The following is a 14,610-nucleotide window of genomic DNA, read 5'->3' as shown; positions in this document are numbered from 1 at the left end:
CAAGTGAATGTTTTTTTAGCAGCTATCGAGTGAACTATTATATCATACTATTCTGTGAGTTAATACTTTTTGTTCATGCAAAAGAGCTGTTCAAAAGACCAAAATAATAGCTGTTTTAGATAGCTGTGTATTACAACAAGTCACATTTCTAGAACCCTGTGATGATCTACTGGTAGATCGCGAGCAACGGGTTAAAACCCTGTCAGCTGATGTCTCCTTACTGCTAGCAGTGACTACTCTGGGTTAGAGTTGTACGGTGTACCAGTATTAGTATAGAACCGCGATACTAATGAATCATATTCGGTACTATACTGCCTCTGAAAAGTACTGGTATGGTATATGTCCCTGAACACATAAGGACTTTGAATATGACCAATGTTTGATCCTGTAACGACTTAATATCGGATTGATACCCAAATTTGTGGTATCATCCAAAACTAATGTAAAGTATCAAAAAACAGAAGAATAAGTGATTATTACATTTTAACAGAATTGCAGATAGAACATGTGAAAAGAGAAAGTAAGCAGATAACAGTAAATGAAGAAGTAGAGTAATAATCAATTTTCTACTACTTGTCCTTAATAATGTTGACCAAATAATAAAATGGAAAATGACACGATATGTTACTGCATGTGTCAGCAACTAAATTAGGAGGCTTTGTTTGCTTACTTACTAATAAAAGACAGGTTGTCTTTTATGTTCACTCTTTTATTTTAGGACAACCTTGCAATAAGAAACATATTTAATGTACTCTTAAGATTTTTTTTGTCAAAATAAGGCCAATGATGCAATTTTTTGTGGTCTACAATATTTAGAAAAGTAACAAAAAGTACCGAAAAGTATCGAGATCATTTTGGTACCAAAATATTGGTATCGGGACAACACTACTCTGGGTAATGGCGTGCTATCTTGGGAGTGCTATGATATTTGGCTTTTTATTCTACTTATGCTATTTTCCACTGGCATGTTGGATCCTTTAAGGCAGAGGTTCTCAAATGGGGGTACGCGTAGATTTTTTTGTGGACATGTTCCATAAATATTGATGTTAATAATTTCTTTTTTTGTGAAGAAATATTTAGAAAAAGTTATTGAATCCAGATGGATCTCTATTACAATCCCCAAAGAGGGCACTTTAAGTTGATGATTACTTCTATGTGTAGAAATATTTATTTATAATCGAATTAGTTGTTTGTTTTTCAACAAGTTTTTAGTTATTTTTATATCCTTATTTCCAAATACTTCAAGAAAGACCACTACAAATGAGCAATATGTTATACAATTTAATAAATCAGAAAGTGATGACATAGTGCTGTATTTTACTTCTTTATCTCTTTTTTTCAACCAAAAATGCTTTGCTCTGATTAGGGGGGTACTTGAATTGAAAAAAAATTTTCACAGGGGGTACATCGTTGAAAAAAGGTTGAGAACCACTGCTTTAAGGTATCACTTAGGACTTACAATGAGGCAAAAAAGTACTTAGTCAGCCACCGATTGTGCAAGTTCTCCCACTTAAAATGATGACAGAGGTCTGTAATTTTCATCATAGGTACACTTCAACTGTGAGAGACAGAATGTGAAAAAAAAATCCAGGAATTCACATTGTAGGAATTTTAAATAATTTATTTGTAAATTATGGTGGAAAATAAGTATTTGGTCAACCATTCAAAGCTCTCACTGATGGAAGGAGGTTTTGGCTCAAAATCTCACGATACATGGCCCCATTCATTCTTTCCTTAACACGGATCAATCGTCCTGTCCCCTTAGCAGAAAAACAGCCCCAAAGCATGATGTTTCCACCTCCATGCTTCACAGTAGGTATGGTGTTCTTGGGATGCAACTCAGTATTCTTCTTCCTCCAAACACGACGAGTTGAGTTTATACCAAAAAGGATACATGGATGATACAGCAGAGGATTGGGAGAATGTCATGTGGTCAGATGAAAACAAAATAGAACTTTTTGGTATAAACTTAACCCGTCGTGTTTGGAGGAAGAAGAATACTGAGTTGTATCCCAAGAACACCACACCTACTGTGAAGCATGGGGGTGTAAACATCATGCTTTGGGGCTGTTTTTCTGCTAAGGGGACAGGACAATTGATCCGTGTTAAGGAAAGAATGAATGGGGCCATGTATCGTGAGATTTTGAGCCAAAACCTCCTTCCATCAGTGAGAGCTTTGAATGGTTGACCAAATACTTATTTTCCACCATAATTTACAAATACATTATTTAAAATTCCTACAATGTGAAATCCTGGATTTTTTTTTTCACATTCTGTCTCTCACAGTTGAAGTGTGCCTATGATGAAATTTACAGACCTCTGTCATCATTTTAAGTGGGAGAACTTGCTCAATCGGTGGCCGACTAAATACTTTTTTGCCCCACTGTAAATGCAGTTTCTAAGCGATGTGTTGTAATTTGTAGTTTTTATAATGAACGCAACACTACTGTTTATTGGTTCAGCAGTTTTTAGAGAACAATCCTTAAAAGGGTCTTTGTGCTGAACACATTTTTCTAAAATCCTACTTTAAGCAGCCTGCATTTAGACTTGCCAAAATGAGGTTAACCAAAATCCAGGCAGCTTCCAAACTTCAAAAGGGGCACTCTCTGTAACATTAATACTTAAAAAAAAATACCAATGTAATCTTGGAGGCAGCCTTTCCATCAGGGTTTGGCCTGACCGGTTTTAGGTACTGATGCAGACGTACTGTTACATCTGGAAACACTGGACGATGCCGTTGGTAGCCAGATAAAATACACTTAAGTCGTGACGATGAAATCATTTTGAAGGATGTGCTACCTGCCGGTGGTAATTTAAAAAAAATAAAATGTTTTGCTTCCAGGATGGTACTGTACGAGTGCTGCCCAGGCTACATGAAGCTGGATGGCATGCGTGGTTGTCCTGCAGGTATGTGTCGCATTAATAACTTTGTTTGAGGGAATTTATTAAAGTTTTACCGGGGCATATCCTCCATGCCCCAAAAGCAGCTGCTTTGTTATTGTTGAAATGAGGCCAACTGGCAGTGAAGAATGCCCTCACATGCTGCTGACACACGCAGTCTCACTCTTTGAGGCACGGATGTGTTAAAGGTGAAAGACGGCCTGTGCCAGTCAAATTTTACAGGTCCAAGACAATCCCTAAAAGGATGAAAAACCTTTTCTGCATAAGAAATAATATCTTACGGGGTCAAACTGTTGCCATTCTCAAACCATTACAAACACAAACATTTATTACAGACATCAGAATACATGAGATTATCGGAATAACACATAAGACTCTAGGCAGCAGTCGCGGTTCAGCAGATGGGGTGAGAAAGAGACATGTACAAGGACACCCGTATAAGTACATCAGAATACATGAGATTGTAGGAATAACACATAAGACTCTAGGCAATAGTCGCGGTTCAGCAGATGGGGTGAGAAAGGGACATGTACAAGGACGCCCGCATAAGTACGTCCATCAATCTGTGACGTTACAAAGCGTTCAGAGGGACTGTATCGAAAACTGTAGACAAGCTCAAGCCCAAAGGCATGAACATTATTATTTGATGCAGAGGCATTGTTTAACAGGAGTATCCAGCATCGGGGGCAGCGTGGCATAGTTGGAAGAGTGGCTTTGCAAGCAACCTGAGGGTTCCTGGTTCAATCCCCACCTTCTACTAACTTTGTCACGTCCGTTGTGTCCTGCAAGACACTTCACCCTTGCTCGTGAGAGTCGTGTTTAAGAACAATTTCCCTTGTGGATCATTAAAGCTTGTGTAAGTCTAAGTCTAAGTCTAGGGCCTTGCATGGCAGTTCCTGGCATCAGTGTGCGAATGTGTGAATGTGGAAATAGTGTCAAAGCGCTTTGAGTACCTTGAAGGTAGAAAAGTGCCATACAAGTATAACCCATTTATCGTAAAACCAGGAATGAGGACAATCTTCAGATTTTTTTTTGGGATCATTTTTATGTTTATCCATCAATTTTCCACCCCTTGTCCCTCTCTGGGTCGCGGAGGTGCAGGAGCCTACCCCAGCTGCATTCGGGCGGAAGGCGGAGTACAGGGGTACACCCTGGACAAGCCACCTCATCGCAGGGTCAACACAGATAGACAACATTCACACACTAGGGCCAATTAAGTGTTGGCAAGTCTCACCTTCTAATTCTCTAATATTTATTGTTAAGACTTCTCTTTTTAAAGAAAAAGTATCGTAAAAAAGCCAAAGACAAAGCAAAGCATACATGCGTGGTTAATAATTTTACGTGGGCTGAACTGAACTCATAGAAGGTATGCTCAGACTTTGCAAGTGAAGTCTTGCAAGTTCTCGTATGACGTCGATTCAACCTCCAAGTTTCCGAATCATGCGACTTTTTGGGTCATTTTGAGGGAACATTCGTGGTCAGCCTTTTTCATTCCTTTCGCAGTGGCCCCAATTGACCATGTGTACGGCACGCTGGGCTTGGTGAAGGCCTCTTCCACCCAGAGATACTCCGAAATCTCCAAGCTTAGGGGTGAGATCGAAGGATCTGGATCTTACACCTTCTTTGCGCCGAGCAATGACGCCTGGGAGCTTTTGGATGAGGTAAATCCAACGGACCAACACACGTCTATCTTACAAGTTTGAGAATCTGTTCTTTTTTGCCGTAACAGACCGTCCGCAGCGGGCTTGTTAGCAATGTCAACATTGAGTTGTACAACGCTCTGCACTACCACATGGTCAACAAGCGCCTCCTGACCAAAGACTTACGCAATGGGATGATGGTCACCTCCATGTACAATGACCTCGGCCTCCTCATCAACCATTACTCCAATGGGGTAAGCGCTATCAATCGGGAGCATTTGTCACCTCGCCTCCTGGCATTGACTTTAATCGTTTTGTCGATAGGTTGTGACCGTCAACTGTGCAAGGATTATCCACGGCAACCAAGTGGCCACCAATGGGGTTGTGCATGTGATTGACCGTGTCATCAGCACTGTCGGGAACACTATTCAAGATGTTATCGAGATTGACGATGACCTGACGACACTGAGTGTGAGTATGCTTTATTCACATCCATTTTGTGATGTTTATGCATCCATCCACGAGAATACTTTGTGCTAAACATGCTGCTGGGTTTCCCATCCAGAGTGTTGCTCAGAAATCTGGTTTGTTGGACAAGCTGGGCCAGCCTGGACATTTCACTCTTTTCGCTCCCACCAATGAAGCCTTTGCCAAGATGGGAAGTGACGTTCTGAAGAGGCTTCAAAGCGACCAGCAGGTCCTCCAAGGTACATCGCATGTTTGATCCCAGGGATCTTGACTTGTTCAAACACTGCTCTACACTGCAGTAGAGTCTAAAACCAAAACAGAGTGTGTCTTTGTATCTAAAAAGTTGAAAGCAAAAACATCTGCCTGCTTCGAAATTGACTTTTTGTCACAAGTTCAATTCCCGACAATTTGAAACAGCTGAAAACACAATATTCTGTGCAATAAAGACGATGGGTTGTGGGTTGTGGACACAGTTTTGGCAAGCTATACATAACATTTGGTAGGACACTAATAACAAAAATTAGTCTCCACTTTCAAATCCGGCATGTCACAGTGGATGGAAAGTCACGTCATGCTGTAATACGCATGTTTTTTTTTCCCCCATTCAGACTTATATAGTATTTTTGTGAGGTAGCTAATTCTATAATGTTTGAAAGTAATTCACTTATAGTACATTTCCACAAGGTGATGTTGTCCATGATAGCAGCAACATTAAAGAAGAGCTTCCTTTGGAAGCGATAGCTACTCAGAGAAACGTTGGTCTACCGCAAATATTTTATTGGCCAGTGATGTCAAATCAGACAATCTCACACGAAGTTAAACAGAAGTGTGGTAAAATCCCTCAAAGGGCCCGAAGGATTCAAGGGTCTTCTGGTTCCCAAGAGCATTGTAGTGAAGCAACTGAAGCAGCCAACAACACTACCTAAAACAGCATCAAAACCGCCGACACGGCAAAAAGTCAGTGTTCAAAAACAAGAAAAAAAATACAAATATTATGGGTATTTTATTTGAACTAAGCAAAATGATCTGCCAATAGAACAAGAAAATTTGGCTAGTCAAGACTTTCCAAATAAAGTAAAATTAGCTAACTTCAATAAACCCAAAAATACCTTAAAATAAGTATACTCTCACTAATAACAACTGTACTACTATTTGAGTACGTATTTTCTATTGTTTAATTGAAAATAAAACAGCAAAGTCCATTTGGCTGTCATCTGTTTTAGATAGGAGACAAAATTGTGTCAAAGTCATGATTTTTTTGTCATGCTTGAAATAAGAAATTATTACCTAAAAAAAGTAATTTTATACTTGTGAGTGTTGATGACACAGCTTTGCAACAGTTGATATTCTAGTTTCAAGCATGTTTTACTCAATATAGGTCATAAAATCTCAGCTGTAATATCTTACTGAAATTATTTAGGACCAAAACCCTTAAAACAAGTAAAACACTAACATTAAATCTGCTTAGTGTGATGAATTATCTTATCAGACAGAAAATAAGCAAATATCACCCTAATTTGAGATATTTAATCTTACTAAGATTTCAGTTTTTGCAGTGCATTCATGCCACACTTATCTTCTTTTTCCAGCTCTTCTGAATTTTCACCTCCTGGACTCGGTGCAGTGCTCTGAGGCCATCATGGCCGGCACCTCTTACGAGACCTTGGAGGGCAATAATATCGAAATCGGCTGCGATGGAGAGAGCTTGACGGTCAACGGCATTAAGATGGTGCGCAAGAAGGACATTGTCACAACCAACGGTGTCATCCACCTCATTGACCAAGTGCTCGTTCCCGATTCAGGTGAGACCCGACTCTTTTTTTCTTTCGTAAAATATAAATGACTGTACTGCAACTCACTACTATTCACTATTTGGTACATACAGTACCTCCGTTTTAAGATGGCAGTTGATATTTATCAGTAAGGGAACAACTACAGTATCAGTAATAATAAAACGCTAAAAACACATTGTATGTAGTCCTGTATTTTGATGCACGACACAAAAGTTATACCGATATTCAGGTTTTTAAACGTTTCCGGATTCTCCTTGCCTTTTAAGCCAAACAGGTGATGGAACTGGTGGGAAATTCTCAGTCTACCTTTGGTGACATGGTCTCCGAGCTGGGAATTACTGGCGCCATGAGACCAGAGGCAGAGTACACCCTCCTGGCCCCTCTCAACACCGCCTTCAATGGTAAGCCATTCATTGCACGAGAACACATTCTTGTCCTCCCTTTTAGGATGAAGCAATATGTTTGTCAAACGTGTATGTACAGTCAATGGGGTCTGACTACTTTCATTTTTACAGGTTTTAAATGAGCGTTAAGAATTCACAAGGCAACAACAGCTGGCACTAACAGGAAATCTTATGCTGAAACTGTAAATTCCTCCCAATCAGAGGATGAACTGTAAATTGTAGCTTGTTGTACGTGCTGCACCTACTGAGCTGTGCGGTCTTTGCTCAATCATGCTCTGAGTTGCTGATTGCTGTCTGTACAGGGAGCAATGTAATGGAGCAAAATAGAGTAAATATTCATAAAACCAGGTGGGATGCTACCCACCCCAACATTGGGCCCCATTCCGCAACCGTTCTTAACAACAAATTCTGTTCTTGGGCCCACTTACGAAGTTTTTGAGGAGATGTTTGTATTCACCAACGTTTTCTTAGCTGGGATTTGTTCGTAGGTAAGAACAAAATCTACAAGTGCTCCAGAACACTCTTAGGGTGCCTTATTTGTTCTTAAGTGTGACAAGTTCCCTTATTTCTATTGTCTAGTGTTAAATTTATATCATAGATAGACAGACAGACAGACAGACAGACAGACAGACAGACAGACAGACAGACAGACAGACAGACAGTTATACAGTGGGGCAAAAAAGTATTTAGTCAGCCACCGATTGTGCAAGTTCTCCCACTTAAAATGATGACAGAGGTCTGTAATTTTCATCAGAGGTACACTTCAACTGTGAGAGACAGAATGTGAAAAAAAACATCCAGGAATTCAGATCGTAGGAATTTTGGATAATTTATTTGTAAATTATGGTGGAAAATAAGTATTTGGTCAACCATTCAAAACTCTCATTGATGAAAGGAGGTTTTGGCTCAAAATCTCACGATACATGGCCCCATTCATTCTTTCCTTAACACGGATCAATCGTCCTGTCCCCTTAGCAGAAAAACAGCCCCAAAGCATGATGTTTCCACCCCCATGCTTCACAGTAGGTGTGGTGTTCTTGGGATGCAACTCAGTATTATTCTTCCTCCAAACACAACGAGTTGAGATTATACCAAAAAGTTCTGTTTTGGTTTCATCTGATTACATGACATTCTCCCAATCCTCTGCTGTATCATCCATGTATCCATTTTGGTATAAACTCAACTCGTCGTGTTTGGAGGAGGAAGAATACTGAGTTGCATCCCAAGAACACCATACCTACTGTGAAGCATATATCGTGAGATTTTGGGCCAAAACCTCCTTCCGTCAGTTAGAGCTTTGAATGGTTGACCAAATACTTATTTTCCACCATAATTTACAAATCAATTCTTTAAAATTCCTACAATGTGAATTCCTGGATTTTTTTTTCACATTCTGTCTCTCACAGTTGAAGTGTACCTATGATGAAAATTACAGACCTCGGTCATCATTTTAAGTGGGAGAACTTGCACAATCGGTGGCTGACTAAATACTTTTTTGCCCCACTGTACAGATAGATACAGAGAGATAGAGATAGTTAGTATATTTCACGACCATGTAAACCTATTTGCCTGAAATGAAGAAAATTAATTTGAACGCTTTGGCTACTAAGAGCTGTTCTATTCAAACTTTGTAATCTGTGTGTTTCCAAACAGATTGTCATAAAAAAATGCAATTCAAAAGGTGTGAAAAGTATATTTGCAGTGTTCGTCTTTTCCACCGGAATTGTGCCGTTATATGGGGAATTAAGGGTGTTTACCTGTGCAAATTACGGAATTAAGGGTGTTTACATATGCATATTGGGGAAATAAGAGCGTGTTTAGCGGCACATTATGATAAACACGCACACGCTAACCATTTGGGATTCGGCAACTTGAGAACAGCAGGTGGGAACAATTTAGCCGTTTAAGAACATGTCATGAATTTGAATGGAGACCTCTTAGAGAACCACTTTGGAAGAAAGATAACAAGAAAAGTAAGGAACTTATTTTTGAATGGGGCCCACCGTGCATACATGCAAAATTAGAAAAAAAACTAAAATAATATTTTGATGCCTGTGGTTCCTGGACGGCATCGTGTGTTTAATGTTTTTATACGGCACTTCAAAATTAATTCCTCCTTTTGCAGATGAAGTGATGTCCATGGACCAGAGACTGCTCAAGATTATCCTAGAGAACCACATCCTGAAGAAAAAGATCATCCTGGGTCAGCTGTACAATGGCCAGAGACTGGAAACTATCGGAGGCAAAAATCTGCGGGTCTTCATCTATCGCACAGTAAGCCCCCGCGTCACTCACATCATGTGCGTGTTTGATTTAAAGCGCTTTACATTGTGCGTTATTCCTGCAGGCTGTGTGCATTGAGAATTCTTGCCTTATAAGAGGCAGCAAAGAGGGAAGCAACGGAGCGCTCCATCTCATGAGGAGCTTCCTTAAAACGGCAGAAAAAACCATGTACGAGATTCTGAGCGAAAACGGCGAGTTCAAGTGAGTGCATCGGCAAACCACAACATTAAAATGCTGCCTTACCCCTTTAAGCCGCAACATTGTTTGTTTTTCCATTAATGCCGCATGTATTGCTATGAGAAAGTGCTGTTGCTGCAGTATGTCAATAAAGTGTCTCTCTGTGCCGCAGGATCTTTTTGTCTCTGATGGAAGATGCCGGACTGACTGACGTGCTGAGGCAAGAGGGAGACTTCACCTTATTTGCTCCCACTGACAAGGCTTTTGCTGGTTTGAGAGAGAGAGATTTCCAACTGCTGAAAAGTAGGTCTTCAACACCAAGCACACTGCAGCACTTTGCCTGTTGAGACTCATTTTTGCATTATTTTGAAATTAGGTGATATCAATGCTCTCAGAACCATCCTTCTGTACCATATCAACAACGGCATCTTCATCGGCGGGGGTTTGGAGCCCGGAGTGACGAACCTACTGAAGTCCTTGCAGGGCAGCAACCTCAAAGTGAAGTTTGTGAGTATTTTAGCGCTGCACGTCTTTGCATTTTTAGCAAAGGAGGATACAGAGTATATTCAAGTTAGAAGCTTATAACTATTACCTCGAATTCAACTCGGGATTGAGGTTTTAGTCTTTTACTAAAATTTGTGGTTGTGTCTTTGTCAGGCAAACAACAGCATGCAAGTGAACTCTGTTGAAATTCCTGAATCCGACATCATGGCCACGAATGGCGTCGTCCACACTGTCAACCGGCTCTTGTATCCCGCAGGTAAATTCTTGACCTGCACCACACACCTCCTTTGTTCTGTTTAGTTTAAATCCCTGCCCTGCCTGCAGATATCCCCGTCGGAAGCCAGGATCTTCTTTCGCTACTGAGGAGAATCATCACCTACATACAGCCCAAGGTTGTTTATTACCTCATGGCATCGCTTTGAAAGTAAAAGGGGGACTACGTATAAAATCGCAATCAAAAGTTGACATACACTTGTAAAGAACATAATATCATGGCTGTCTTGAGTTATCAATACTTTATACAACTGTTATTTTTTTGTGATAGAGTGATTGGAGCACATACTTGTTGGTCACAAAAAACATTCATGAAGTTTGGTTCTTTTATGAATTTATTATGGGTCTACTGAAAATGTGACCAAATCTGCTGGGTCAAAAGTATTCATACAGCAATGTTAATATTTGGTTACATGTCCCTTGGCAAGTTTCACTGCAATAAGGCACTTTTGGTAGCCATCCACAAGCTTCTGGTTTAATTTTTGACCACTCCCCTTGACTAAATTGGTGGAGTTCAGCTAAATGTGTTGGTTTTCTGACATGGGCTTGTTTCTTCAGCATTGTCCACACGTTTAGGTCAGGACTTTGGGAAGGCCATTCCAAAACATTCATTCTAGCCTGATTCAACCATTACTTTACCACTTTTGACGTGTGATTTGGGTCATTGTCCTGTTGGAATACTCCACTGCGCCCAAGACCCAACCTCCGGGCTGATGATTTTAGGTTGTCCTGAAGAATTTAGAGTAATTCTCCTTTTTCATTGTCCCATTTAAAACCAAGTTCAATTGGCAGCAAAACAAGCCCATAGCATTATACTACCACCACCATGCTTGACTTGCATGGTGTTCCTGGGATTAAAGGCCTCACCTTTTCTCCTCCAAACATATTGCTGGGTATTGTGGTTAAATTTTTGTTTCACCTGACCAAAGAATTTTCCTCCAGAAGGTCTTATCTTGGTCCATGTGATGTCAGATGAAACTTCATGAACGTTTTTTTTGTGACCAACAAGTATGTGCTCCAATCACTCTATCAAAAAAAAAATAAGAGTTGTAGAAATTATTGGAAACTCAAGACAGCCATGACATTATGTTCTTTACAAGTGTATGTAAACTTTTGATCGTGACTGTGTATATTTAGAACATGTTCTTAGTTTGTAATTTTATAACATGTTTGATACAACTGTGATAGAGCCACTTCCCCAGCAGGCAGAGCCGCTTCAAAGTTATCAACTTGCATGTGAGAGATTCCGACAAAATCCGGAAAATATTTAACGAAAGAAAACCAGAGTGTGGTCATGCACAAAGCCATAAAATGTAAGCAACATGTTAATGCTGGTTAAGGATCGGGATTGTTGTTTGTAGGAACATACTACAGGAAACAAAGATCCTCTATGCCAGTGTTTATCAACCACTGTGCCGCGGCACACTCGTGTACCGTAAGATATTGTGTGGTGTGCCATGGGAGACTATGTAATTTCATCTAATAGGGTTAAAGATATTTTTTGCAAACCAGTAATCATAATCCGCATATGTGCCGTTGTTGTGTTTCTGTGCTGTCTCGAGATCGGCAGAGTAACAGTGTAATACTCTTCCATATCAGTAGGTGGCAGCAATTGCTTTGTAGATGTCGGTAATATTGTTTGCCGTGATCACAATATGCAGACGACAGCAGTTGTGCAGGTAAAAAGGTATCTAACGCTTAAACCAAAAATAAACAAAAGGCATTGAAGCTTAGGGATGGCAAAACTAAAACTAAACTGGCTGCAACGTCAACAAAAACAGAATGCTGGACGACAGCAAAGACTTACAGCGTGTGGAGCAGATGGCGTCCACAAAATACATCCGTACATGACAATAAACAACAAAATAGGAGCGCAAGACAAGAACTAAAACACTACACAGGAACCCACCGAAAAACGTCACAGCGTGATGTGACAGGTCGTGACAGTACACCTACTTTGAGACAGGAGCTAAAGTGATGCATTTTTGGTTAGGGTTTGAACTCATATCCAAAAATTGCGAGAACAACTTTTTATTGTCAATATCGGCTGCTGAGTTTAATTTTTTCTGCTGGTGGTGTGCCTCAAGGTTTTTTTTAATGAAACATATGTGCCTCGGCTCAAAAAAAGTTGAAAAACACTGGTCTGTACGACAAAAGCCCTGTTTCTGAGGACTTCATACAACACTATTTGTGAAAGTCCTCCATTTGTTTCGCGGGCTGCAGGTTTAATAATCTTCAAAAACACAGTGGTCAATGCTGACTATCCATTTGTAATCCAATGCTTTACTCAAACATTTATATTTGTTCTGTATAACAATAGGTGTAAGCCACACTAACTTTGACTTCTACCTTTGAATTTCCAGTACATTCCAGGATTCAGATACCAGGAAATCCCCCTCACGTTTCTGAGTAAGTCACACAATTATTAAAACTGTTATGTTATGTGATCAAAATACCATGTATTCCTTTTTTTTTTTCCAAATCCCTGTTCACGTTAATTGATGCCTTTATATCTCCTGTTGTCATTAGAGAGGATCATCACGCGCGTCGTTGAAGGTACAGTAATGATGATCAAGCATCATCATCATGTGATTCCCCATTAGAAATTCCTTTACACACAATGTTAAGTAGGCAAGAGCTACTGTTGTAAGTCCACATTGAAAGTGAAAACATGGCTTCGAGCAGCAATCATCGCCTTCAAATCCTATTTACACTAAACAGAACTAAAGCTCCAGGCCACGACGTGTTCATTTGTGGCCTCACCCGTTTGACGAGTTTAAATTAGGCGCGACATGTGTAAGTGAGCACAGGCATTTAAACCTCTATTTGCACCCTTTTATCAAGTAGTCAGATACCGGAAACAAAAAAACAAAAAAATCCTCCATGGCGTGTTTTCCTCCTGGAGTACTCCTGCAGAGGGACGGAGAACTCGCAGCAATGTCTGTCAAAATGTAACGTGAAAAACAGATGCCTTTTTTTTTTTGTCAATGTTTAACAGATGTGCCCAATGATGCAATGCTTTCTTCCCCGCCTGCGCTGCACACCTCCACAAACTGCAGTGTGGTTTTTAAGAGCAAAAACAGACCGACTACTTTGTGAAAACCAACAGAATTTAAGGTATAAGAAATAGGGCTAGGCGATATGGCCTTTTATTAATATCTCAATATTTTTATGCGATATCACGATACACAATATATATCTTAATATTTGCCTTATCCTTGAATGAATACTTGCTATATATCAGCACACCATTATGATGATTCTATGTGTCTACATTAAAACATGCTTGTTCATACTGCATTGATTTATGCTCATTTTAAACTTTCATGTAGAGAGGGAAATCTCAACTAAGTCAATTGACCAAAACTGTATTTAATAAACAGTTATTAAGCAGTGGCACAACCATTCATGTCATTTCCAAAACGGTGCAAGCTTGTCAGAGACATTTAAAACAAGCTATTAGTGCACTTTTGCACATGATGTCACTAAGATGACGAATCAAAACAACACTAAATTAAAGTGCACTTTTTGTACAGAACGCCACTACAATAGTTTAAAACAAATAAAGTGCACTTTTGTGCATGATGTCACACAAGATATTTCAATAACTGTCACATAAAAATTAGCTGCATAATAGGAAATCAAATAGTGTATGTCTTTCGCTGTGTGGTAGTTTACTGTGGACGTTATCTCCTTCTGTCGTTGGCATTTTTTTTCATACAGTGTTGATGTGGAAATGGAAGATGTCAGTCTCAATTGTGTCAGTGCTGGTTGCTTGTTGGGTGTGGCACCGGCCGTAGATGTTGACATGCGTTGTTTCAAGCACTCTTCAATTCTAGCGGGTGACTTTTCAAATGATGCTACATAGTAGTGCTGCTACTTTTTGTAACAACGCTTTTGCCGCATACAACATCTTTCCGCTTGAAGCCAAACAACTGCCACACGATGGACCCCATGCTGTTTTTCTTGGGAATTATTTATTATTCCTTAATTTGTTACCAGATTCACACCTTCTTTGTCTCGTAATACCACTCGCACCGCTCCGCTTGCACCACAGCTAACCTAACCCATGTCGCTACCTCTCTGCTCCGCGAGGGCGTATGACGTTGCACGCGCGACAGTATGTGACGTATGTAAGAAGGTGCGCTTGTTTTATCTCTCTGTGAG

At 40.0% G+C, this 14,610-nt stretch overlaps 1 protein-coding gene across 3 annotated transcripts in view; it reads left to right on the top strand.

The window, feature by feature from the left end:
* The window catches only part of postnb (periostin, osteoblast specific factor b), a 46,384-nt gene that overhangs the window by 25,039 nt on the left and 6,735 nt on the right, over nt 1–14,610 (top strand). For 2 of the 3 annotated variants that reach the window (XM_061877486.1, XM_061877484.1), the window contains exons 3-17: nt 2,843–2,907; nt 4,405–4,562; nt 4,631–4,795; nt 4,866–5,012; nt 5,107–5,248; nt 6,599–6,811; nt 7,069–7,203; nt 9,332–9,480; nt 9,554–9,690; nt 9,839–9,969; nt 10,043–10,173; nt 10,324–10,426; nt 10,495–10,562; nt 12,807–12,852; nt 12,973–12,999. In XM_061877486.1, the coding sequence (XP_061733470.1) occupies nt 2,843–2,907; nt 4,405–4,562; nt 4,631–4,795; nt 4,866–5,012; nt 5,107–5,248; nt 6,599–6,811; nt 7,069–7,203; nt 9,332–9,480; nt 9,554–9,690; nt 9,839–9,969; nt 10,043–10,173; nt 10,324–10,426; nt 10,495–10,562; nt 12,807–12,852; nt 12,973–12,999 (1,817 nt within the window). The remainder of the gene's footprint in view (nt 1–2,842; nt 2,908–4,404; nt 4,563–4,630; nt 4,796–4,865; nt 5,013–5,106; nt 5,249–6,598; nt 6,812–7,068; nt 7,204–9,331; nt 9,481–9,553; nt 9,691–9,838; nt 9,970–10,042; nt 10,174–10,323; nt 10,427–10,494; nt 10,563–12,806; nt 12,853–12,972; nt 13,000–14,610) is intronic. The other variant, XM_061877485.1, reaches the window with a different exon arrangement.

Source organism: Nerophis ophidion, linkage group LG18 (assembly GCF_033978795.1).
Source record: "Nerophis ophidion isolate RoL-2023_Sa linkage group LG18, RoL_Noph_v1.0, whole genome shotgun sequence".
NCBI lineage: Eukaryota > Metazoa > Chordata > Actinopteri > Syngnathiformes > Syngnathidae > Nerophis > Nerophis ophidion.
The sequence above is the reverse complement of the archived record's forward strand: the minus strand, read 5'-3'. Positions and strand labels throughout refer to the sequence as shown.